General features: G+C 41.2%; 2 protein-coding genes across 4 annotated transcripts in view; both read left to right on the top strand.

Moving 5' to 3' along the window:
- The window catches only part of LOC103123672 (zinc finger protein 709-like), a 418768-nt gene that overhangs the window by 386481 nt on the left and 4835 nt on the right, over positions 1 to 27452 (top strand). The window lies entirely within an intron of this gene.
- Positions 1 to 27452, top strand: part of LOC107523148 (zinc finger protein 14-like) — a 156889-nt gene that overhangs the window by 125093 nt on the left and 4344 nt on the right. Inside the window, exons 1-2 of one of the 3 annotated variants that reach the window (XM_060182114.1) lie at positions 11133 to 11265; positions 24952 to 25079. The exons of the other annotated variants lie outside the window; for them this stretch is intronic. Coding sequence (XP_060038097.1) covers positions 25065 to 25079 — 15 coding nt within the window. The 5' untranslated portion in view covers positions 11133 to 11265; positions 24952 to 25064. Of the gene's footprint in view, positions 1 to 11132; positions 11266 to 24951; positions 25080 to 27452 lie in introns of those variants that run through there. 3 annotated transcript variants of the gene reach the window in all.

Genomic DNA, 27452 nt, shown 5'->3' with positions numbered 1-27452 from the left:
GTACCAAGGTGATGTCTGGTTCTTTCTCCTCCTATGTTTCTCATTAATAAATAAATAAAATGTTAAAAAAAATAAAATATTAAAAAAGAAAGATATCAGTGTAGACCTTATAGAAATACATTATTCAACTACTAAATAATTCATACTGAAGTAAACTTATTGAATGTAAATCAGTTGAATAGTAATAGGTACTTTGTAAACCTTTATTTTTTTTGTAGACGTATCTATCTTGTGGAAAATTACTTTTGTTCTGTAATTTTGATTCTCAGGTTATAAGCAGTGAAGGAGGGCTTCAGATGTCTCTGCCCTCTTTCCTCTCAATTCTTATCTACCTATCAAAGAAAATAAAAGTTTTAAAAATTAACTCAATATGCATTACACAATTTCTTAAAATATTTATTTTCCCTCTTGTTGCCCTTGTTTTTGTTTTTTTATTGTTGTTGTCGTTATTGTTGTTATTGATGTGGTCATTGTTAGATAGGACAGAGAGAAATGGAGAAAGGAGGGGAGGACAGTGAGGGGACAGAAAGATAAGACACCTGCAGACCTGCTTCACTGCCTGTGAAGGGACTCCCCTGCAGGTGGAGAGCCGGGAGCTTGAAGTGGGATCCTTATGCCGGTACTTATGCTTTGTGTCATGTGCACTTAACCCGCTGCACTACCCCCCTACTCCCCAATATAAATGACAACAGACTAGAGACCATCTAATATTTAGAGAAAAAGTATATGCAGAACTATTCTCTGTGTAAGTTTTGCAACATCTTCAACTAAAATGTAATTGTAAGTGATTTAATATTTGAAATAATTAGTCATTTTTAGAAATGTATAAAGAATTAGTCCCACTGTTAGGTGACCAGTTTGATATGTGAAATGCTTAGAATGAAGGATTTTATAGTTAAAACGGGTCTATGTATTACAACTTCAATACTTTTAATCTATTTTTCCAGCTCATATTAATAAAATACTGATATGTAATATTATAAGTTAACAGTAGGGCAGGGCAGTCACTTCACATGCGGGTAAGCAAGTCTGTAGGTGTCTATTTCTCTCCCCCTCTTTGTCTTCCCCTCCATTTCTCTCTGTCCTATCCAACAACAATGACATCAGTAATAACGACAACAATAAAACAAGGGCAACAAAAGGGAATCAATAAACAAAAACACATACAACAGAAAACAAAGGTGGTTGGGATCTTGATGGGGATTAAATTTGTATATGGCGCTGCGTAGTACAGTCATTTTAATGATGTTAGTCCTTCCAACCCATGAACATGGAATTTCTTTCCACTTCTTTGTGTCTTTTTCTATTTCCTTGAGTAATGACTCCTAATTTTCAGTATACAAGTCTTTCACTTCTGTGGCTAGGTTAATTCCTAGATATTTTATTGTTTTTGTTGCTATAGTGACAGGAATTGATTTCTGGATTTCATCTTTTTTTTTTTTTAATCTTTCAAACAGAGGGTTTGTTTATTTGTTTAGCAAACAATTGTAGAACATCAGCTGTTGTTTTCTTAATAGTTTATTTTTTAATTTGTAGATAAATCTACTTTTATTATATTCTATCTTTTAATTCAAAGATAAATCTTTTATTAATGTCAATGCAATAGCTTTCTAATTATCATCTTTCACAGATTCTTCTTTTTCTTTTTCTTCTGCTGCTTCTTCTTTTCCTTCTATTTCTCCTTCTCCTCCTCCTCCTCCTTCTCCTTTTCTTTTTTTTTTTAATAATTTATTTATTGGGGAATTAATGCTTTACATTCAACAGTAAATACAATAGTTTGTACATGCATAACATTCCCCAGTTTCCCATTTAACAATACAACCCCCACTATGTTATTCATCATCTTTCATGGACCTGTATTCTCCCCACCCACCCCAGAGTCTTTTACTTTGGTGTAATACTCCAATTCCATTTCAGGTTCGACTTGTGTTTTCTTTTCTAATCTTGTTTTTCAACTTCGGCCTGAGAGTGAGATCATCCCATATTCATCCTTCTGTTTCTGACTTATTTCACTCAACATGATTTTTTCAAGGTCCATCCAAGATCGGCTGAAAACAGTGAAGTCACCATTTTTTACAGCTGAGTAGTATTCCATTGTGTATATATACCACAACTTGCTCAGCCACTCATCTGTTGTTGGACACCTGGGTTGCTTCCAGGTTTTGGCTATTACAAATTGTGCTGCCAAGAACATATGTGTACACAGATCTTTTTGGATGGATGTGTTGGCTTCCTTAGGATCTATCCCCAGGAGGGGAATTGCAGGGTCATAGAGTAGGTCCATTTCTAGCCTTCTGAGAGTTCTCCAGACTGTTCTCCACAGAGGGTGGACCAATTGACATTCCCACCAGCAGTGCAGGAGGGTTCCTTTGACCCCACACCCTCTCCAGCATTTGCTGCTGTTACCTTTTCTGATGTATGACATTCTTAAAGGAGTGAATTGATATCTCATTGTTGTCTTGATTTGCATTTCTCTGACAATCAGAGACTTGGAGCATTTTTTCTTGTGTTTCTCGGCCTTTTGTATCTCTTCTGTGGTGAATATTCTGTCCAAGTCCTCCCCCCATTTTTGGATGGGGCTATTTGTTGTCTTGTTATTGAGTCTGGCAAGCTCTTTATATATGTTGGTTATTAAACTCTTATCTGATGTATGGCATGTAAAGATCTCCCATTCTGTGAGGGGTCTCTTTGTTTGGGTAGTGGTTTCTTTTGCTGTGAAGAAGCTTTTTAATTTGATGTAGTCCCATAGGTTTATACTTGCCTTAGTCTTCCTTGTAATTGGATTCGTTTCATTGAAAATGTCTTTAAAATTTATGCGGAAAAAAGTTCTGCCAATATTTTCCTCTAAGTATCTGATAGTTTCTGGTCTAACATCCAAGTCCTTGATCCACTTGGAATTTACTTTTGTATTTGGTGAAATACAGTGATTCAGTTTCATTCTTGTGCATGTTTCAACCCATTGTTTCCAACACCATTTGTTGAAGAGACTCTGCTTTCCCCATGTAATCGTCTGGGCCCCTTTGTCAAAGATTAGATGTCCATACGTGTGGGGCCTCATTTCTGGGCTCTCAATTCTATTCCACTGGTCAGTGTGTCTGTTCATGTTCCAGTACCAAGCAGTTTTGATGACAATGGCCCTATAATACAGTTTGAGATCTGGGAGTGTGATGCCTCTGGTTCTGTTCTTTTTCCTCAAGATTGTTTTGGCATTCTAGGTCTTTTCTGGTTCCAGATAAACATTTGTAGCATTTTTTCTATTATCCTAAAAAATGTGCTTGGGATCTTGCTGGGGATAGCATTAAATTTGTAAATGGCTCTGGGTAATATATTCATTTTGATTATGTTAATTCTTCCAACCCATGAACATGGAATATCTTTCCACTTCTTTGTGTCTTTTTCAATTGCTTTGAGTAGTGACTCATAATTTTCAGTATACAAGTCTTTCACTTCTTTGGTTAGGTTTACTCCTAGATATTTTATTGTTTTTGTTGCTATAGAAAAAGGAACTGATTTCTGGATTTCAATTTCTTCTAACTTAGTGTTTGCATAGAGGAATGCCACTGACTTTTGAATGTTAATTTTATAGCCTGACACCTTACTGTATTGCCTGATGATTTCCAAAAGCTTCTTGCTGGATTCCTTAGATTTTTCCATGTATACTATCATGTCATCTGCAAATAAGGAGAGTTTAGCTTCTTCTCTTCCAATCTGTATGCCTTTAATTCCTTGCTCCTGCCTGATTGCTATGGCAAGAACTTCCAACAATATGTTGAATAGTAATGGTGATAGTGGGCATCCCTGTCTAGTACCTGATCTGAGTGGAAATGCTTCCAGTTTTTCACCATTGAGTATGATGTTGGCTGTAGGTTTGCTATATATAGACTCCACTATCTTCAGGAATTTTCCATCTATTCCCATTTTTTGTAGTGTTTTGATCATAAAGGGATGTTGTATTTTGTCAAAGGCTTTCTCTGCAGCTATTGATATACCATGTGGTTTTTGGTCTTGCTTTTGTTGATGTGGTGGATCACATTGATTGATTTACGTATATTAAACCAACTTTGCATGTCTGGGATAAACCCCACTTGGTCATGATGAACAATCTTTTTGATATACTGCTGTATCCAGTTGGCTAGAATTTTGTTCAATATTTTCGCATCTATGTTCATCAGAGATATTGGTCTGTAGTTTTCTTTTTTGGTTTTGTCCCTGTCTGCTTTTGGTATCAGGGTGATGTTGGCTTCATAGAAGCTGGCAGGGAGTATTCCAGTGTCTTCAATCTTCTGGAAGACTTTTAAAAGTAGAGGTATTAGTTCTTCTTTGAAAGTTTTGTAGAATTCATTTGTAAAACCATCTGGTCCAGGACTTTTATTTTTGGGAAGATTTTTGAAAACTGTTTCAATTTCATTAGCTGTGATGGGCCTGTTCATGTTATCCACTTCCTCTTTACTTAGTTTTGGAAGTTGGTAGGTATCTAGGAAATTATTCATTTCTTCCAGGTTCTCTAGCTTGGTGGCATATAGTTGTTTATAGAAGCCTCGCATGATATGTTGAATTTCTGCAGTGTCTGTTGTGATATCTCCTCTTTCATTTAGTATCTGATTTATTTGGGTCTTCTCCCTTGTTTTGTGAGTCTGGCTAAAGGTTTGTCAATTTTGTTTACTCTTTCGAAGAACCAACATTTACTTTCATTGATCTTTTGTATGGTTTTCCTATTCTCAATGTTATTTATTTCTGCCCTAACTTTAGTGATTTCTGTCCTTCTGGTTGCTTTAGGATTCCTTTGTTGTTCTTCTTCTAAGTCTTTAAGATGTGCAATCAGGCTGTTTATTTGTGCCTTTTCTTGTTTCCTAATGTGTGCTTGTATAGCTATGAACTTCCCCCTTAGGACTGCTTTAGCTGTGTCCCAAATATTTTGATAGCTTGTGTCTTCATTTTCATTGAACTCTCGAAACATTTTGATTTCTTCCTTGATTTCCTCTTTGACCCAGAAGTTGTTAAGAAGTGTACTGTTGAGCTTCCACATTTTGGGACTGTTACTAATCTTTTGTTGATTGTTAAGTGTTAGTTTAATTCCACTGTGGTCTGAGAAGATGCTTGGGATGATTTCAGTGCTCTTGAATAGGCTGATGCTGTCTTTGTGGCCTAACATATGGTCTATCCTTGAGAATGACCCATGTGGATTTGAGTAAAATGTGTATTCCAGTTTCTTGGGATTAATGACTCTGAAAATGTCCAATAGTTCTAGTTTATCTATTTCTTCATTTAGCTCCCTTATGTCTTTACTGATTTTCTTCCTGGATGATCTGTTAAGTTGAGATAGTGGGGTGTTGAAGTCCCCTACTATGATTGTGTTACTGTTAATATATTGCTGTAGCTCTTTCAGTAGAAGTTTGATGTATTTAGATGGCTTCTCATTGGGTGCATAGATATTAATAATTGTTAAGTCCTCTTGATTGACTGATCCTCTGAGCATTAAGTAGTGTCCATTCCTATCTTTTTTAATCTTATCTATTTTAAAGTCTATCATGTCAGATATGAGAATAGCTGTTCCTGCCCTTTTTTGTGGGCCATTGGCTTGTATGATAGTTTTCCATCCTTTCACTTTAAGTCTGTGTTTGTCTTGTTGAGTTAGGTGAGTTTCCTGTAGACAACATAATGTTGGGTTGTGTTTTCTGATCCATCTTCCTACTCTGTGTCTTTTAATAGGTGAATTCAGCCCATTGACATTTATTGATATCAATGATTAAAGATATTTTAATGCCATTCTTGTAGAGTTTTAGAGTGTTTTGATATATGTCCTATTTGTGTTGGTCTGGTTGTTTATAGGCGACCTTTCAGAAGTTCTTTCAGGGCAGGCTTGGTGATGGTTGCTTCCTTCACCTGTTGCTTGCCTGAGAAGGTTTTGATGCTTCCATCTAGTCTGAATGACAGTCTAGCAGGATATAGTATTCTTGGCTGAAAGCCTTTCTCATTGAGCACTTGATAGATATCTTGCCATTCTCTTCTGGCCTGTAGTGTTTGTATGGAGAAGTCTGCTGCTAATCTTATGGGTTTTCCTTTGTAGGTGACTCTTTGTTTTTCTCTTGCAGCCTTGAATTCCTTTCTTTATCTTTATTCCTTTCCAATCTAAGTATGACATGTCTTGGTGTCTTTAGGTCTGGGTTAATTCTGTTTGGGACCCTCTGGGCTTCTTGAATCTTTATGTCTTTGGTGTTGTCTAGACTAGAGAAATTTTCAGCTATTATGGCCTGGAGAATGCTTTCTTCCTCTCCTTCTCTTTCTTCCTCTGGTAAGCCAATAATGCATATATTGTTTCTTTTGAAGTCATCCCATAGGACTCTGTTGTTGTTTTCAGCATCTCTTAATCTCTTTTTGAGATCTCTTACTTCTTTTTTAGTTGTCTCTAATTCATCCTCAATCTTGCTAATTCTGTTTTCAGCCTCATAGATTCTATTCTCTCTGCCCTCTACTGCTTTCTGGAGTTCATCTATTTTGTTGCCCTGCTCTGATACTGTTTTAGCTTGTTCAGCTAGTTGCATTCTTAGCTCAGCGATTTCAGCTTTCAGCTCTCTAATAACCATGAGATAATTAAAATTTTCTTCCATTTTCTCATTTGTTGTTCCTGCATTTCTGATTACAATTTTTTCAAATTCTTTACTCACCCCTATTATTATTTCTTTAGCTAATGTTTGGATGTTGAACTCGTTGTTTTGTGCTTCACCCTTTGGAGGACTTTTAGCTGGACTCTTGTCCTGGTTCGAGTCTCCAATATTTTTTCTTGTTGTTTTATATATTATGTTATGAGTTCCTTTTATCAGTACTTTTAAAATTATTGATTACTATTGCCTGGATTGACTTGTGTCTAAGTAATTTAATTAAAGGGTTTACCGTGGTGGAAGTTAACAGTTTTTTCAATCCCTGAGTTGGAGTTCAGTGGTGTAAAAACCTTTTTTTTTTCCCTGTAGGCTATGGGAGCCTGAGGGCTTTAAAACTATCAATAGGCTTCTTAGCTTAATCACTGACTCCTGACCAAGAGATAAAGCAGGGTGTGGCAGAGATAATCCAATGGTTATGCAAAGAGAGTTTCACAGCCCCTCAGCTATGCCACCGAGGTATAGGTCTTCTCCTGAGTTTCCCAGTTAGATCTCTGTCCCCTGGTGTCCCTCCCTGTTGCTGCTCCAGATTCTGAGGGTAGTAGCAATGGAGACTCAGAGTTGCACTTGGTGAGTCTCTGGGGAGTCCTCTCCTCCCTTCAGCTGTCCCCTTGTTGTGTAGCAGACTGGAGGTGGTGTCTCCACTGATAAACTGTTGAACTGTTAGTAGTCACTTAATCTCTCCTTAGGCCCCTCTCTCCTCTCTGTCACCAGCCACGCGTGTTTGTACTCACGGGTGATTTACTGGGTTCCTGTGGTCATTCTAGTCCTGTCTTGTTTCGGTCCAGGTGGTCTCCTTTGGTATTCCTAGTTGATCCGGGAGAGGAGAGGAGAGGAGAGGAGAGAAAACGGATTTCATCTTCTAACTTCGTGTTGCATAGAGGAATGCTACTGACTTTTGAATGTTAATTTTGTAGCCACTTTTCAAAGCACCAACCTCATCTTTGTGTTCCATTGTGTCCCAGCTACAGGTAGCCTGCATTAAACCACATCCCCCAAAGCTTCCTGACAACACTGCTGATACCTGTGAGAGGCAGTAACTCTAGAATAGTTATAAGTATAGTTGCTTTTTGAGTTTGAGTTTTAAGAATAGTTTAAATATAGTTGCTTTTTGCCCTCCTGCCCAGTGAGGTGGAAAATTCCTTGCCCTTTTCCCCACGACAGAACCTAAGAGGCCATCAATTATTTTGACAGACCCTGCAGTGAGCAGGACTCATCATGACCTTTGCAACAGAATACTGTTACCAGACAGTTAAAAATGGCCTGACAAATGATGACCTGATAGATTGCAAACAGATGGTCGGTGGTCCCAATAAAGAACAAAAAAATGTGGTGACCCCCACTTTGGCTGGGACCTATTGGTCTGGTGTAATGTCTAAAACTAGCCCATGCTTTGCTCTGAATAGATCAGGCTTTTGCTAAGTTTGAAATGATTGGATATAGGCTGGTAAGGTGATGTGTTCCCCCTCCCTGAGTGTAGTCTGAATTCCTATAAATTGTATGGTTTGAGCTTTGTTCAGGGTCGAGCTTGGTAGACTAACACCAGTCACCATCTCGGCCCGGATTGCAATTCGTGAATAAACATCTTTTGCTTCCTTGCAGTGGATGGTGGTTTGATTTCGCTCTTTAACAATACCCACAGTTCCAGTTCCATTTACTATTATTATCCATTCATGTTTGCCTGTGAAGTCACCTACAGAGAGCAGAGCAGAGCAGGGCTCAGCATGCACACGGTGCCGGCATGCAGCCCGCAGGGCAGCAGAGGCCGCAGCGCTCCAGGAGCCAGGCTGTGAGCAGGCTGCAGAGTGCGGGTTACACGCTGCACAGCCCGCAGCTCCAAGTGCCCAGGGTGCGGGGTCACAGCGCTGCCCCTCCCATGGCCAAGCAGCAGGGAACAGAGCGAGCAGGAGTCAGCCAACTGGATGAGGAAGCTGGTGGGAGTGTTTTTAACAGCTGAAGCTTCTCTAGCGCTAGTGGAGGAAGACGTCCACCTGCCATTTCTTGCTTTAGTTTTTCAGCAGGCGGGCACTCCCTCTGTAGAAGTTGATAGGGCAGCATTCCTGTCACTTCGCAAACTTTGGTTTTGATTGGTTCTGATCATTGTCCAATCAGAAGTGTAGTTATCTGTGTGACACGGGATTCATCCTATTAGATTTGGGATGCATTGGATCTACCTTCTCTGGTGCATCCTGTGAGTACCCATTCATTGGGGGAAACTGATGATCCTTCCTAGCCCACTGAATCCACATGGATCCCAGTCACTTTCAAAGCCAGCAACAAGCAGCTCCTGACAGCTTTCAACCTGACGCTGTTGACTGGCTATGGAAGAAGGGCAAACGCTAGAAGAAGAAGATTCTTAGGCAGCGGTCATAGCCCAATCTGGGCGGCAGGTGGGCGGTGCTGCAAATTGAAAGCAGACACTCCAGGAAGTGAGACACTCTGGTGCTGGAGCTTGTGCTTGTTGGATCCGGCTTTTCTCTACTTTTATCTCAGTGGCTCTCATCTCCTGCTGATTTGGGCCTTGGGGAAGAGTCTTCAGCAAGTTCTGCACTGCATGGGATATGTGAGTGTGGCTCATCGCGGCTGAGATTGGGAGGGGTTGCTGGAGACTTGCTGCAATATTCCGGGATGCAGCCGCGTGTCTGGGCTCCTCCTCCGCATTAGTCTATCATCTCCGCGTACACGGAGGCTGGATTCCCCTTGACCTGCTTTGATAATGTTTTGTTTTTCTTTTTTTGACGGGTGAGTGGGAGCTACGGAACACAGTGTGCTCTTTGGTCAGGGCATGGGATCACCATTCATTTACCTTTTCTTCTCCTCCTCCTTCTGCTTCTCCTTCTTTTCCTTCTCCTTCTCCTTCTTCTTCCTCTCCCGGTGGATGGGTGCAGAGTTTCAGGGTCCAGTCCCTTTTTTTACTGAGGGTCCCGGGATCTGGGACCCAGGTTCTCAACCCAGGTTGGAGGAGCAAGGAAGGTCTACCGCAGACAAGGACAGATTCAGGAACCTGCTTGTTTGCCAGCACCTTACAGCTTCCAATTGAGTCCATTGCAGCTGTGATTGTTCTGCCTTCTTTGTGATAGGGGTTTCAACAGATATAAAGTGTTCCAGTGCGGAGGTAGGTAGCCGGCCATTATGCAATGAGATTCTCTTGCCGGAGACTCCAAAGTACCAGATTTTTAAAATTATTTTTAATTTTTCATTTTCTTTCTTTTTAAATATTTATTCCCTTTTAATGTCCTTGCTGTTTTATTGTTGTAGTCATTAATGATGTCGTCGTTGTTGGTTAGGACAGACAGAAATGGAGAGAAGAGGGGGAGAGAAAGAAAGACACCTGCAGACCTGCTTCACCGCCTGTGAAGTGACTCCCCTGTAGGTGGGGAGCCGGGGGCTCGAACCAGCATCCTTACGCCGGTCCCTGCGCTTTGCGCCACGTGCCCTTAACCAGCTCCGCTACCTCCCGACTACCTAAAAAATATCTTTATTGGCACTCCCTTGTAATACCTCCTCCTAGCCAAGCAGGATATGGAATGACGAGTTACCAAACACACTGCGCTCTGGGACTCTGAACAAAATTGTAATTCATGATAGCTTCAATTTCCAATGACACCCTGACGGCATGATAGTAGACATCAGAAACCGGAAATATGTATTTTAAAAATCGAGATATTTGGATCCTTTAGCACAGCTTTGCTTTGGTGAAGGACACCTGTCTTCTAGCTCTGCCTTTTTCCATTTTTGATCATGATGGATATGAACATGATTTTCATTGTGTAAAAAATTTAAAAATAAAGTCATTGAAAACAAGAAAATATTTTTATTGGTTGATTTTGGCCGGAGTCAGAGAGAAACTGGGAAGGTAGTGGGAGATAGAGAGGGACAGAGAGATACACATGTAATGCTGCTGTTCTGGTCTTGTTGCATAACCATTATGCTATTTACCCCATCCAGAAAGGAGATTTTCAATAGATCACCTATCAATACATTTTATTATCCCCCAATACTATCATTCTAGTTATCCCTTTTTTTTTTTACTCCTATTTAATATGTATTTGTAGCTAGGATTTGACGAAAATCAGTCTATTTTAATTTGTTAATAATGATTTGACAGTGTTATTGAACTATAATATTTCAGGGGTGTATTTTCTCAAATTCTTGTTTAAGTTAGTGTTCCATGCACACTTAAGTTAAGACTTGGATTAAGCAGAAAGACTGTCAGGCAGTTTAGCAGAGTTGAGCGCAGGCTTTGGTTGACAGAGACCTTAGAAGGTCTGCTCCTCATGGATCTGGATAAGGCAGGTCAGTGCAGTTCACACTCCCCATTGAAACAGCAAACTTTGCCAGTTGGGAAGAGCTTAAAAAGAGGCAGGAGACACTCACTGTGTGGGCTCCATAGAGGTTGTCATTGTCACTGAGTCTCCTTGTAACAGTGAAAGACTAGAAAGCTGAGCCTTTTCTGTTTATAATGTCCTACCAGTAGGTGCAGTGCCGTCAAGTGAAAAAGCTGTGCTGCTGGATCCAAAGCCTATTCTGAAGGTGCTGCTGTGACTACAGTTCATCTTGTGGCCTGAAAAGGAAGTCAGAAGAGGAGGAGGGTTTGGTGGCTCTTCAAGTAAGTGACTTGTCCCAGATCAACTGCTGTGTGTCCATTTTCTCCTGAACAAGATGCATTTCAAATTGTAAATGTTCATTTACTGCCTCTGATTTGTCTGGCTTATCTGTGATTTCACCTATTTTTTTTTAAATTTTTTAAATTATCTTGATTTATTTACTGTATAGAGACAGCCAGAAATTAAGAGGGAAAGGAGATGAGAGAGACAGAGAGACAACTGCAACACTGCTTCACCACTTGCAAAGCATTCCCCACTGCAGGTGGGGACTGGGGGCTCGAACCTGGGTCCTTGTGCACTGTAACATGTGTGCTCAACCAGTTGTGTCACCACCCGGCCCCTAATTTCACCTCTTTTAAAAGCAAACCATTTTACTTGTTAAAAAAAAAAAAGGGTGAGTTAGACAGAATAATGGTTAAGCAAAGTGACTCTCATGCCTGAGACTCCAAAGTCCCATGTTGAATCCCCGGCACCACCATAAGCCAGTACTGAGCAATGCTCTGGTTAAAAAAAAAAAAAAATTAGACGCCTTTCCTGGTCCACATGTGATGTAAGATAAGACCCATTTTGCCAGGAGAGGAGACTCAATTTCTCTTTTTTCTTTTTAATATTTTATTGTTGGGTAGAGACAGAGAGACATTTAGAAAGAAGGAGGTAGAGAGGAAGGGAAAGAGAGACCTTCAGATATCTCAGTTGTGGATACCCCCTTACCATTCTTCAAGTACCAAGTTTGATCTTTGGCACTGCCTTTGCCGAGCTGAGAAGCAGTCTGTGCTTTCCTTCTTATAAAATGAAGAAATAGATTTAAGAAGAAACTTAACTGTTGAAGGGTCTTTTGATAATTCTTGAAGAGCTACTCTCATCCATATTCATCAGTTGTCTCTGACCAGAATGATCAGGAAAGTCTTGGGGGAATATTCACTAATTTACACTTGATCTTAGCCAAAAATGATAAGTAGGGAGTCAGATGGTAGCACAGCGGGTTATGTTCATGTGGCCCAAAGCTTAAAGCCGCGAGTAAGGATCCTGGTTTGAGCTCCCGCCTTTCCACCTGCAGGGGAATCTCTTCATAGGCGGTGAAGCAGGTTTGCAGGTGTCTATCTTTCTCTCCCTCTCTCTCTGTCATCCCCTCCTCTCTCCATTTTCTGTGCTATCCAACAACAACGACATCAATAACAAGAATAACTACAACAGTGAAACAAGAAGAGAAACAAAAGAGAATAAATAAATAAACAAATATATACTAAAAAAAAGAAGAAGTGATGGGAGTCTGCACTAACACAGCGGGTTAAGCCCGAGGACCAGCAGTAGGATCCTGGTTCACGCCCCCAGCTCCCCACCAATAAAAGAAAAGCAAAAAATTCTGTTTATAGCAGTGCAATCATTATATAGGCACTGAGTTTAGTAATTCTCAATGTCAATTTTTAATTTTTTTTTAAATTAAAACATTTTTTAAAATTGTCTTTATTTATTTATTGGATAGTGACAGCCAGAAATCCAGAGGGTAGAAGGAGGAGAGAGAGGGGGAGAGAGATGGAGAAACACCTGCATACCTACATCACAAAGCTTTCCTTCCAGGTGGGAACCAGGGAATTGAACCTGTGTTTTTCACATTGTAACATGTGTACTCTACCAGATGTGCCACCACCGAGCCCACATTTTTTTTTTTTAACCAGAGCACTGCTCAGCTCTGGTTTATGGTGTTGCAGGTGGTTGAACCTGGGACTTTGGAGCCTCATGCATGAGAGTCTCTTTGCATAACCATTATACTATCTACCCCTGCCCTGCAGCCCACTTTTTAAAAAAAATATTAAGTTAAAAATATATATACATTTTTATTTTTACTAAATATCTCTTCATTCATTGTATGTTTAAATTTACTTTCATACTTTATTATTTTTATTTATTTATTCCCTTTTGTTGCCCTTGTTTTATTGTTGTTGTTATTGATGTTGTTGGGTGGGACAGAGAAAAATGGAGACAGGAGAGGAAGACAGAGAGAGGGAGAGAAAGATAGACACCTGCAGACCTGCTTCACTGCCTGTGAAATGATGTCCCTGCAGGTGGGGAGCTGGGGCCTAGAACCACCTTACACCTCGAACAGGTTCCTTACACCTGTCTTGCCCTTTGCGCCATCTGTGCTTAACCCGCTTGCTACCGTCCAATCCCTTTTGTATTTTATTCTGATCTACTTCTAAATGTATTTTAGCATCCCAAATTTACTGCATATTCATTTGTATTGAATTCTGAGAGGCCACAGAGCAGAGAATCCCATAAAATGTTCCATAGAAATAAATTCAACATCTTTGTATCACTGTATCAATTTAATATCACCACATCCCAGTTAATTTTTTTGTTGTTGTTGTTTATATCTAGTTTAGTTCTCCAGGGATGTTGGGTTAGGTTATCAAGACTACATAACTAAAGTCTTTAAATATTTTTATTTTTTATTTATCAATGCAATCTTCAATTCTGGTTTATGATGCTGCAGGGGATTGAACCTGGGATTCTGGAGCTTCAATAAGGAGATTCTCGTTGCATAACCCTTATGCTATGTACCCCTGCACATCACCCCTTTTTTTTTAATGAGGTAAATATTCATTTTTTATTTTTTTACTTTATAGGGGCGTTATGCCGGTGTCTGTCTTTCTCTCCCCCTCTGTCTTCCCTTCCTCTCTCCATTTCTCTCTGTCCTATCCAACAACAGCAAACAACAACATAAATAATAACTACAACATTAAAACAACAAGGGCAACAAAAGGAAAGAAAGAAAAAAGAAAAAAAAATTTTAATTATTTATTTTGAAGTCATCCCATATGTCTCTGTTGTTATTTTCAATATCTCTTAATCTCTTTTTGAGATATCTTACTTCTCTTTTTTTGTTGTCTCTAATTCATCCTCCATCTTGCTCATTCTGTCTTCAGCCTCATTTATTCTATTCTCTCTCCTCTTTGTTGTTTTTTGTAGCTCAGCTATTTTGTTACCCTGTTCTGATACTCTATTGGCTTGTTCAGTTAATTGTACTCTTAGTTCAGCTATTTCAGCTTTCAGCTTTCTAATTACCTCAAGATAGCTAGTGCTTTTTTTCAGATCTCATTTATTGTTTCTGCATTTCTGATGACAGTTCTTTCAAACTCTTTCCTCACTCCTGTGACGAATTCCTCAACTAGCATTTGGATGTTGTTCTCATTCTTCTGTGCTTCTACCTTTGGGGGGATTTTTAGCTGAACTTTTGTCCTAGTTTGCCGGGATAGCCTGAGGGTACTTCTTCCCGAGCTAGTGCTCTCTGGGTCGGAGATCACTCAACTGGAGCTGATCTAGGCTGCTGTGTGGGAGAGGGATCAGGAACTCGTGCTGCACCAACTTCCGCAGGAGATACACTCTGGAACTCTCGGAGCCGGAAAGCAATTTCCAAGTGTCTTTAATCAGAAGAGCAGCTGTTTTTATACTCTCCAAGTAGGGTGGAAACAGGATGTGATATAGAGAGGGTGGAGAGAAAAGTGACTGGTGAAAATCAGAGTGTGACAAGGAGGGGGCGGAACAGGCGAGAATCCTATAACTGAACCACCAATGCCCTGGAGTGCTTTATGTAAAAGTGATTTATGTAAATAGACCAAACCTTTGGATCAGTAAATCCCTATATAGGCATATGGATAAGAAGAAGCCAGGGGGAGATGGCAACTACCCAACATCTCCCCCTTTCTTTTTAACTTTTTGCCATAGTATCAGGAGTGTGGGGCACTTTGTGAGGCAGGGAGACTGATAAGAGGCACACCTTTTTTGGGGTTCTACTGTCCCTCCTTGCTCAACCTCTCCGTGGAGAGAGAGACTAACAGGATTGACAAACCCCTCAGGCTCAAGCCCTTCCAAGCTCAACCATATCCTCACAATTCCCCAACATCTTCCTCTTACTTAATGGCCATATATAACTGGGTCAATGTCTGTAAAAGGCTTCATCTCTGTCAGGGGAATAGCAGTGTAGGGGTGAACGGAAACCTGTTGGGAAGAAAGCAGAATGATAGTGTGTAAGTATCTTCAAAAATAACTAGCACAAGACAGGGAGGGATAAGTAAGAGTAGCAAGAGACAGAGTGAGCCTGATGGGTGGAGGAGTGGGGGCCTGATAAGCCGAGGGGCTAGAGGGGTGATCTGGCATTGCAAAATCCCGAGTCAGCTGGCGGTAAGTTCTATGAACTGCTACAGTCATTCTTCAAGAAGTCCAGGAGTATAAAAGGAGTGTCCAGCAAGTTCTATAGAAGCATCAGTCCAATGTCAACGGCCAGGAAATAAATGCCACACGTCTATCTTGATGGAGGAGGACGGCCACCGGAACTTTTCTTCTCTGTAGAGAGTGACCTGGAACCGCCAAAACATGATGGGCGAAACAGAAGCAGGAAGAGCAGACACCGATGGTTGAGAGAAAGGCAGTAGGAAAGTCTTGTCCTTTGGAGTCTGTGAATCAGGTTCTCCAGATCGTGTCAGGTCACATCATGGGTTTCGGGGGATGGCTGTAATTGTGGGTGATGTCAGAGGTCAGGGGTCCAAGATGGATTTCTGGGGATTCTATATGAGCAGATGCTTCTTTATGCGAAGGCTTGTCATAGCTGTAGTCAATTACTTATGAAAAAACTTTGTAACAAATTAGAAGTTTACTACAATTGATAACTCAATGATTATAACTGGTTTAGGTATCTTTATAATTTTGTGTAAAGGTCATCTTACGTGACCTCATGTAGCAGTCTTTATATAGCAAAGTTTTCATACCGAATTTAAGTTACATATATTGATTCTTAACTATTTTTACATTGGGTTTTTAAGCAAACTCAGGTTACTAGAGTTAACACATTTTAGTGACAATTTTTTTTTTTTTTTGGTACATTTACAATATCAGATTGATGCCAAATTTGTTGTGGATTAATTTCCACAAGATAGCTTACAGGACATTTTTGGGGGCCCTCCAAAAATGTCCTGTATAGAGAATTTGTATTTTAACTTAGGAGATGATGAATTGTCACATTGAATATTTAGAGTTTTACCTTAAACACTCAGTTACTTAAATGAATTGATTTTACCTCTTCTCGTAAAAATGTAACTTCGAAGTTACGATTTAACTGTCAAGTTAATGTTTACCAAACTTGAAACACGCATATTAAACATATAGTCTATAACACACAGGAGGAGAAAAACTTGTAAATAAGATATATCATTTCAAATGTGAATTTAGAACTACTGTCATAGTTGAACCATCTTTACTCACACAGTTTAAGACTAAACATTTCATATTGATATCAAGACTTAAAAAAGAAATCAAAAGGGGGAATGAACAATTTTTGGACTGTTTCTGGACGTCTCCAGAAACCATGGCTGCGTCCAGCCGTTTGATATAAAGTCAGTTAACTTTCAGAGTACTCTGAGCACAATGGGTCATACAAAAATTTTGGTCACTCAACTCACTCAATTTTTTTTTTTTTCACTCACTCACAAAACACAACTGGCCAGTCATAGCATAAGACATTCATTCGGGGGGGGGGGAGAGTTCTGTGAATCAGATTGTTTTTTTTTTTTGATTCTGCCATGCTGTATTATGGATCCTGGGGTGCATCCTGTAGCCAGTCCTCTTGCAGCCAGTCTTCTTGCAGTGTTTCTTGTTCTTCAGGGATATCAGCGCCATCATGTGGGTATTGCCGGACATGGCGGGCAGGAACCCAAACAGGCTTGGAGTAATTTTGTGGAAAAATACATGCGAAACCCCTCCCCATAGTCAACAGGGGGTCAGGTCCTTTCCAAATTTTATCAAGTGGGTCTTTCCATTTGACTTTAATAGCTGGGAGGGTGGGTGGTGTTTGCCAATGAAGAATTATAGGAGGTTGGTCTGAGTTTTTGTAAATATTAAAGAGATTTAATGTAGTTAAGGCTTTTGCCAGCTGGATATTAGGGGGGTACATTTCCCCTTTTTCTTTATTTAATTGAGCCTTAAGAGTTTGATGGGCCCTCTCAACAATGCCTTGTCCCTGTGGATTATACGGAATGCCTGTAGTATGAGTAATGTTCCAGAGGGAACAAAAATCTTTAAATTGTTTGCTGGTAAAAGCAGGTCCATTATCCGTTTTAAGTTGAAGAGGTAAGCCCATTACAGCAAAACAGGAGAGCATATGGCTTATAAGCTTTTTTGAGTTTTCTCCAGTTTGAGCTGTAGCCCACATAAACTTAGAGAAGGTATCAATTGAGACGAACACATATTTTTGTTTGCCAAAGTTAGGTATGTGGGTAACATCAATTTGCCAAAGAGCGTTGGCTTTTAAACCTCGAGGATTAACCCCTAGAGTCTGAATAGCAGGTGTTTTGATTAGACCTGCACAGGAGGAACATGTAGCAAGAATACGTTTTAACTGTGGCAGAGGAATATCAGGAAATCGAGCTCGAAGACCTTTAAGATTAACATGGGTTAGGGAATGAAAGTCAGCAGGATTAGAGACAGAGGCTAGGAGAATTCCTGTGGAGGCAAGGCGGTCAGCTGCAGCATTCCCTTCGGACAGGGGACCAGGAAGAGGGCTGTGGGAACGTAGGTGCTGAACATACAGTGGATGGGTTCGAGAACAGAGCATAGAGGCAATTTGAATTAAAAGAGGAGAAAGTGGGTTGTCATCAATTCTTACATAAGATCGAGCAAGCCATGGAAGTAAGTTAACAGTATACACACTGTCAGAAAAAAGGTTGAAGGATTCTGGTACAGCTTTTAATGCAAGGAAAACAGCATAAAGTTCTTTGTACTGAGGGGAATTATCAGGAAGTTCAGTAAAGAGAGGTTTGGGGTATTGCTGGTCTGGATAATATATAAGGGCAACAGCTCCCTTTTTTCCACCATTAGTGAACACTGTAGGAGCAGAGGGGATGGGATCTCGAGAGAAAAGTTTAGGTACTAGTAGAGGCAACAGAGGTAAAGAAGCTATCAAATTATTAGAGGGAAAATGATTATCTAATTGTCCTGGAAAACCCATTAAACTTATGGCAAAACGAGAATGGTGGCGTATGAGCCATTCTGTATCAGTGAGAGAAAAGGGAAGAATGATTGAATCTGGTTCCCTTCCTAAGACCTGAACCGATCTGTTTCTTCCTTGGCGAACCATAAATGCTAAGGCATCAATCTCGGTAAGGAGTCTTGGAGCTCCAACTACTGGTGTATGAAGCCATTCGAGAACGCCATGTTTCTGCCACAATGCCCCCACTACCGTGGGGGTGGAGTTAAAGATTAGAAGATTTACTGGAGAGGAGGGGGAGAATCGAACGAGGTGCATGTCCTGGAGAGCCTGGTTAACTTTTTCCAGAGCCAAGGATGCTTCGGGGGTTAACATACGCTTTGAGGAGGGCTGTTTGTTTCCTTTTAACAGATCGAACAGTGGTTGCAGGCAGCTCGTAGGCAGATAAAGATACTGCCTAAGCCAATTCAAATTTCCAAGAAAACTTTGTAAAGAAGCAAGAGTGAGATTAGAAGGAAAAGTAACACAAGGTTTTAAAGGACGAATCTGCGTTAGGGAAATCTCTGAGCCTAAAAAAGATATTGGAGGGATTAGCTGTATCTTCTCAGGAGCTACTTTAAGTCCACTTCTCTTTAAGGCAGGGATTAGAAAATCACATAGGGCGGAGAGATCTGTATCTAATTCTCCCCATATTAACACGTCATCCATATAATGAAAAACCTTAAGGCCCTTATGAATATATGGAAAAAGGGCAGATTTAACAACCTCTTGACAAATAGTACGACTATTAGCCATGCCCTGGGGCAGTACCACCCATTCAAATCTATCGGCAGGGCTGGCATTATTAATAGAAGGAACAGAGAAAGCAAAACGTTTACAATCTTGTGGGTGTAAGGGAATAGAGAAAAAACAATCCTGTATATCAATAGCTATGATTGGAATTCCTGTGGGAATTGCAGAAGCAAGAGGCAAACCCCTTTGGGGGGAGCCCCAAACCTGCATGGTTTTATTAACTGCACGAAGATCTTGGAGGAGGCGCCATTTTCCTGAGCACTTTTTAATTACAAAGACTGGAGTATTCCATGGGCTCCGAGAATGATGAATGTGTCCCAAAGATAACTGCTCTTGGACGAGTTTTTTTTAAAATTTCTAGCTTCTCCCTAGGCAAAGGCCACTGTTCCACCCAGACAGGCTCATTAGAAAGCCAATCTAAGCGGGGAGTTCTGTTACGAACAGTGGCAGTTAGTATTGGGGGTGCTGGTTGGGTCTAGCAGTCTCACAGGAGTGAGTGTGGTGTCCTGCAGAGGTGTCTGAGGATATCACTACATCTAAAGATTCCAGCAAGTCTCTTCCCAATAAATTGGTGCTTATATCAGCTATTAAAGGCTGAAAGCGTCCGGTAGTCCCTTCTGGATCTTCCCACACAAGGGAATCTCGTGTGCGGAATGCCTGAGTCAATCCTCCAACACCATGTAAGCGTGGTCCTGGGAGGAGTTCCCAACTCTGGGGAACCTCTGCTTGTCTTAATATTGTCTTATCTGCTCCCGTGTCAATCAAACATTTAAAAGGAATATTACCAATCTTTACTGTCATAGTTGGGTGACCCCTTTCTAAAACAGGGGTGGTCCATAAAATCTCAGGCTCTGAATTTGAGCTGTTCTCTTGCTCCAGCCGGTTATTTCTATGCTGGAAGTTCCCACATACCGCGGGTTCCTCCTTCTGCTCACCCTCTGTTATTGTTACTTGGCGTGGTGGGTGTAGCGATGGATTGGGTCCCAAGCTGGGCTTCTGTTTGTGGAAGAAGGGCACAGCACCAAGCGGGCGACCTGCTTCCTTCCCTCTTGGGGGCGGGGCTAAGGGAAGCCCCATACCTAGTTTAAATCCCTGTTTACATTTGGCAGAGGCGTGCCGTTCCTATGGAACCTTGACCAACAATCTCTCCTCCAGTGAAATCCTTTCTGGCATCTGGGACAAGGCATTCGTGGTCTCTGATTCCCTGTCTGGAGGCGGGGTTGCCCTGATTGGAGGTGGGGTCGCCCTGACTGGAGGCGGGGTCGCGGTCTATTTTCTGGACATTGGTTACGCCAATGCCCTTGGCGACCGCACTGAAAGCAAGCTCCTTTTTGCTTATGTAAGGTAGCTGCATAGGCCTGTAACATAGGTCCTTGAAAAGAGCTTGATCTGAGATCCTGTGTAGCTAGAATCCAAGTATCTGGGTGTTCGTTTTTAAGAGTGATACAGGCCTGTCGAAAATGCGGAAGCATTCCATCCCAGACTATGGATCGCAGAAGGAGAAAACGAGCGTCAGGATTATAAATCTTCCTTTCCAAACTCGACTGGACCCTGGCAATGAATTTAGCGAGGGATTCATCAGGTTCTTGTTGCAGGGAGAGAATGGGGGCTGAGGCTGCTCCCATGGGTGGTGTTAATCGCTCCCATGCTTTTAATGCACACAGGCGTACTTGATCAAAATGCCCCGCTGGAAACTTGGCTTCCGCCTGTTGAATCCCTGTTTCTAATTGGCCTGTTCCAAACAATGCATCAAAATTACCCTCTGGCTGGTTTTGAATATTTTTCCGCGATTGTTGTAAACATTCGTCACGAAAGAATGCCTCCCATTGCAGGAAGAGGGGGCCTGGGAGCGTAGCACGAGTCACATCTCTCCAATCTTGAGGGGTATTAAGGTTCTGAAGCAGGCCTTGTAAAATAGACCTGGTCCATGGGGCATGAACACCGTCATCTTTGATAGCCTGGCGTAGTTCCTTCAGATCTGTGGCGGAATATGGATACCAGGCCTGAGGTTTTTGTCTATTGGGGGCAACATTGACCGGAAATGTGCGGACTTGCTCTAAGTGTGTAGCGGTAGGAGGAGTCATCGAAGTGGAAGCTTCTGGACAAGTGGCCGAAGAAGTGGTTTTGGAGGCTACAGGAGATTTCGGACATGTGTCTATCAAAACAGGGTGGGGTGAAGAAGCAGCCGTGGAGGCAGCAGGAGGTTCCGGACACGTTTCTGCCAAAATGGGGGTGGCCAAAGAAGTGGCTGTGGAGTCCAAAGGAGAATTCGGACACGTGTCTGCCAAAATAGGGGCCTCAGGGCAAGATGCCAAAATAGGGGCCTCAGGGCAAGATGCAGAGGAACTAGGGTGGGTCAAGATCACGACAGGCCTTTGCTTCTTCTTGTTTTTAAGGTGCTGGTTAAGTTCTATGATTACTTCCTTTATCTCTTTGACCTCAGCCTCTAGGTCCTTAAGCCTTTTGAGAGGTTGACCTATATATCCCTTAAAAGCTGCTATGATGATCAACAGGATATAAGGTGAAGCCCCGAGAAAAATGTCCCAGATATATAAAAATTGTATACTGGAAAAAGAATGCAGGATTTGGAAAAGATTTTCCATGGTGGAAAGATCTCCGGAAAACAATAAGAAAGAAAAAAAATCACAGTGCCTTAACACAATATTGCAGATACCCAAAAGGTGTGTACTTATCTAAGATGTCTTCTTGTAAATCTGCTGCTTACGGGTCCCTGTTCCGGGCGCCAGATGCCGGGATAGCCTGAGGGTACTTCTTCCCGAGCTAGTGCTCTCTGGGTCAGAGATCACTCAACTGGAGCTGATCTAGGCTGCTGTGTGGGAGAGGGATCAGGAACTCGTGCTGCACCAACTTCCGCAGGAGATACACTCTGGAACTCTCGGAGCCGGAAAGCAATTTCCAAGTGTCTTTAATCAGAAGAGCAGCTGTTTTTATACTCTCCAAGTAGGGTGGAAACAGGATGTGATATAGAGAGGGTGGAGAGAAAAGTGACTGGTGAAAATCAGAGTGTGACAAGGAGGGGGCGGAACAGGCGAGAATCCTATAACTGAACCACCAATGCCCTGGAGTGCTTTATGTAAAAGTGATTTATGTAAATAGACCAAACCTTTGGATCAGTAAATCCCTATATAGGCATATGGATAAGAAGAAGCCAGGGGGAGATGGCAACTACCCAACACTAGTTCATTTCTCCAATGATTCTCCTTGGTTGAAGCATTATTTTAGTGTGTTATGAGTTTCTTCTCTCAGTATTTTTCAGTCCACTGGCCACTCTTGCCTAGATTTACTTGTGTCTAAGTAAGGTACTTAAAGAGTTTACAGTTGTGGAAATGAACAGCTGTTTCAATGTCATTCAATCACTTGAAGCATATGTGGCTTCAAGTGATTCTCAATCAGTTAAAGCATAGTGGCTTCTGAAGCATCTTTTGTTCACTGTAGGCTATGAGAGCTTTTCAACTATAAGTAGTCTTTTTAGTTTAATCATCCACTCCTGATCAAGAGATAAATCAGGGTGGGGGAGAGAGAACACAGTGGCTATACACAGACTCCCACACACCAAGGACCTGAAACTCCTAGCTTAATTGAGCTTCTCTGTTAGGCTTGATTGAGCTCTGCTGGCAGCCGGAGCAAAGTCAGGCAGCACTGCTGGGCCTTTTTTTTTTTTTATTCCCTTTTGGTGCCCTTGTTGTTTTATTGTTGTAGTTATTATTGGTGTCATTGTTATTGGACAGGACAGAGAGAGATGGAGAGTGAAGGGGAAGGCAGAGAAAGGGAGAGAAAGACAGTGACATATAGTTGTTCATCAAAGCCTCTCATGATTTGTTGGATTTCTGTGTTGTCTATTGTGATATCTGCTCTTTCATTTACAATCTTATTTGAGTCCTCTCCCTTTTCTCTTTTGTGAGTTTAGATAAGGGTTTATTGATTTTTTTGTTTACTCTTCTGAGGAACCATAATTTAGCTTTGTTAATCTTTTGTGGTCCTCTATTATTTTGGTTTTTTTTTTTTAAATTTAATTTATTTATTGGATAGAGACAGCCAGAAATTGAGACAGAAGGTGTAGATAAAGAGGAGAGATACAGAGAGAAACCTGCAGCACTGCAGCACCACTCACAAAAGCTTTCCCCCTACAGGTGGGGACCAGGGCTCGAACTAGTGTCCTTGCTCATTGTAACATGTGTACCACCACCTGGCCTCTGGTTCTCTTATTATCTTTTTTATTTCTTTCCTTATACTTTCCTTCTTTCTTTTATTTATAGCATATGTTTATTGGATTTTCTGTATATAACAAGCACAATACTAAGTATAAGAAATCCAAGACTAAACTAGAGATACTATATAACAGAGAACACAGATATTTAAACCAATATTAAGGACACCTTGGAATAATTTTTTTCCTACTTTTTAAATTAAATTTATTTATAAAATAAAAAATAACAATTATAAAGAAAACCATAGGATAAGACAGATAAAGTTCCACACATTTCCCACCACCAGAATTACATATCCTGTCCCCTCTAATGGAATTTTTCCTACTCTGTATCCCTCTGGAAGCATAGACCCAGGTTCATTGGGTGCAGAAAGTGAAAGGTTTGATTTCTGCAATTGTTTCTTGACTGAACATGGGCATTGGCAGGTCACTACTTACTCCCAGCCTGTTTCTGTCTTTCCCTAGTGGGGCAGGGTTCCAGAGAGGTGGGGTGCCAAGATACATTGGTGAGTTTGTCTGCTCAGGGGAATTACATTGGTGTCATGGTAGGATCTGTAACTTGGTGTCTGAAAAAAACATTAAGATATAAAGCAGAATAAATTGTTTAATAATCTGGAACCTAAAACCAAGAACATAGAAGATGAAATTTGCGGTTTCCATTGTGGACAAAGTTAGTAGGTCTATTTTATGTCTATTCCAAGGAGGACCATCACTTGATTAATTTTTGCCTGAGCCTGGCAGCTAACATGCAGCTAAAGGTATTATCTAGGGAGATGGTGTCAGAGTTGGAAATAGGACTAGAAAGCTGGATTAGGGAAGAGAGTAGCTCCCAAATAGTGGAAAAAAATATAAATTCCTTTAACTGTCAACCACAACAGTTTGATCTGGGGCCTATATTCAGTGCAAGAGCCTGTGTAAACTCTGCATCCCTGTAGGTCTAAGCTCGTATTCTGTGGTCATAGCTGAGGAACATTCCAGGTTATACTCATTGCCAAACCTATCTTCCTCAACTGGTAGAGTAGTTTGGTCCAATCTCCCTTCTAAGAATGTGGCAGTCCCTACCATTGTTGATCTACAATGAGGGCAAGGTCCTGTAGGGGCCCACATAGGAATCCATTATGTTGTTTCTGGTGGAGATGACCAGTGACAGTGGAGAGAGGGATCTATTAGAGGTTTAGGACCATCATGTCTGTGTGGGAATCCAAGGATTCCATAAGTAGGGCCCTAGAAGATGAGGTGTTCTGGTAATAAGCCAAGGAGCCATCATTAAAGAATGGCAGTCTCTTGCCCTATCCAGCTTTTGTAGTCCTTACTTTTATCTGAAAAAGGTTAGCCTTGGAGTGATTGAACGAAATGAAATAGGAAGTAGGTGAGGAGAGGATCTATGTCTAAGCACAAACTATCCCTAGGCTCCTCTCTGCCCTCAAGCCACACGTTTGCAGTCACTGTGACTTGGTGGGTTTCCAAGGTAGTCCTAGTCTTGTCTTGTTGAGTTCTCAGGTGATCTTCTTTGCTATTCCTAGTTTACTGAGCAGAGGAGAGGAGAGGAGAGGAACACAGCAGTGAACTGCACTATAGCCCTGCCCCCAGACGTCTCTCCCTAATGGGCTTGTCCTTGTTTCTGAATTTCTTCTCTTTACATTGAAAAGCTTGGCATTGGGCCTTCTGGGCATTACAATGTCTTCCCTGTAGGTGCAGTGCTGCCCCGAAAAGAGGCCTTGATGGTGGACTAAAATCCTAGTCTGAAGCTCCTGCTATGAATCCTCTTCATTTTCTGGCCTAAAAGTAAACTGAAAGAGGAAGGAATGGCAGTTTCTCAGGTAAGTGACATGTTCCACATCTGATTCTGTTTTTTTCCTCCTGAATAAGTTCTTTCAATTTATAAATGTATTCTGTATTTATAAATGTTTGCTTTTTTTTTTTTTTTTTTTGCCTACATATGTCTCTTTCTGCCTACTCTTATCACCTCTTTGCTACCATGATAGGTATAGATTTAGATAGAGATGAAATAAAAAGAGTGGAGGGAGGGGGAGAAAGTTCAGGAGAAACTACTGTGTCAGTGTTCCTCCATTTGTATAGCTTTCCTTGCAGGTGTTGGGGGGAGATGAGGCTTGAGCCTGGAATCTTGAGCCAGAAGAACATTCTAGGCTGCAATAATTTCAAGACCAGTCTTCCTGACGTGGCAGAGTAGGGCGACTAAGCCTCCCTTCAGAGAGTAGGGAAATCCTTACCATGGCTGCTTTAGTGAGGGCAAGTTGCTGGAGAGCCCCACAAGAGAGCTTATGATGACATTCCTGAGGAGTGTCTCCAGTCACTGAGGAGTGGAATCTGTTAGAGGTCTATGCTCAATATATATATATAGGAATCCACACTGGGACTCCAGTGTGTCCTGGAACCCCACCTCCACAGAGCTATACCCCTCTAGGGAAAGACAGAAATGGGATGCAGGTATGGATTGAACTGTCAATGCCCATGCTCAGTGGAGAAGCAGTTACAGAAACCAGAGCTTCCACCTTCTGCTCCCCATACAGATATTTGATCCGTACTTCCAGAGAGATGAAGAATAGAGAAAGTCCTAAGGGGGGAGGGGACATGAAAGTCCTGTGAGGAGAATTGAATTGTATGGAATTGTACCTCCCTTATCTCACAATCTTGTCAATCATCATTAAATCACATATAAAAGGTGGGGGGAGGGTGATGGAAATAAAATACCTCTCAGAAGGAAAACATGATCACACAATACATTCCATTTCCTGATTCCCATTGTTATCTTCAACATGGACATTGGCAGGTTGATTGATACCCCCAGCCTGTTTCTATCTTTCCCCAGTGAGATACAACTCTGGGGAGTTGAGATTTCAGGACACATTGGTGAGGTTCTCTACCCAGGGAAGTCAGGTTGGTGTCCTGGTAGTGTCTGCAACTTGGTAGCCCAAAGGGGATAAGTTATAAAGCAGGACAACTTTATTTTTAAGATTTTTGTTAAATAAATTTTTTATTGTCTATATGTTGGATAGAGACAGCTATAAATTATGAAAAAGGGGGGGAAGAACAGAGAGGGAGAGAGACAGAGACCTGCAGCACTGCTTCACCACGCATGAAGATTTCCCCCTGCACGTAGGGACTGGGGGCTTGAATCCAGATCCTTGCACATTGTAACAGATAAGCTCAAACAGGTGCTCCACCACCAGGCCCCCTCTTTTTTAAGATTTTATTTGTTTATATGTGAGAAATGATAGGAGAGAAGAGAAAGAACCAGAGATCACTCTGGGATATATGCTGCCAGGGATTGAACTCAGGACCTCATGGTTGAGAGTCCAATGCCTTATCTATAGTGTCACCTCCTGGACTGTGACTTTTTTTTTTTTTTAAATAAACGGGAACCTAAAGGTAAGAAAAGAGCAGATGGGACTAATGGTCTTTGTATGGGAAGAATCTAGGAAGTCTATTTTAGGTATAGTGGTCTTTAACTAGAGCACTGTTCACCTCTAGCTTATTATGATACACAGGGGTCAAACTTTGAACATTGAAGCTTGAAACATCAACCACGAATGTCTTTGTATAACTATTCTGCTCTATCCCCAGTCCCAAATTACATTTTTTATGAATACTTGCCCAAGACATTTATGATTTTTCTTATTTTTCAAATGAACAAACATAGCACAACCATCCCTCTTCCCCTGATGTCAAAGGACCTCCCATGTAAGTTGAGAACTGGACTATGACAAAACATGCACCCTACAACTGTGGTCCCACCAAGCTTAATCAAGGTGCCCTTGATAATCTTAAGTATGTGAGTAAATATGTATTTTAGGCAAAGAATAAGAGAAGCATGAAGACCATAACTCCAAAACTTTCTTCAGTTCCATAGAGTCTGGGCTTGGACCCAGTCATGCATCTGGTAAACATGAGTGCATATATGATATAGAAAACTTACAAGGCCAGTATACCTCCATAACCATCAGCACCCTGGTCTTACCCAATTATTTTCTGCTTAATGATATCCCAGTCCTCAGATGTCACATGGAGAGCTAGAAGCTCTGACGCAGTGATTCACAAGTAAAGATTAAGTAAGACTGTCACTTTCCATATATTGACTCAACACACTAGAACCTCACTCACTACACTGAACACCAATAAATTAATGTCGTTTGATACTCATGGGTTTGAAAATTGAAAGTGGTGTCCTTATT

Source organism: Erinaceus europaeus, chromosome 23 (assembly GCF_950295315.1).
Source record: "Erinaceus europaeus chromosome 23, mEriEur2.1, whole genome shotgun sequence".
In the NCBI taxonomy this organism is placed as follows: Eukaryota; Metazoa; Chordata; class Mammalia; order Eulipotyphla; family Erinaceidae; genus Erinaceus; species Erinaceus europaeus.
The sequence above is the reverse complement of the archived record's forward strand: the minus strand, read 5'-3'. Positions and strand labels throughout refer to the sequence as shown.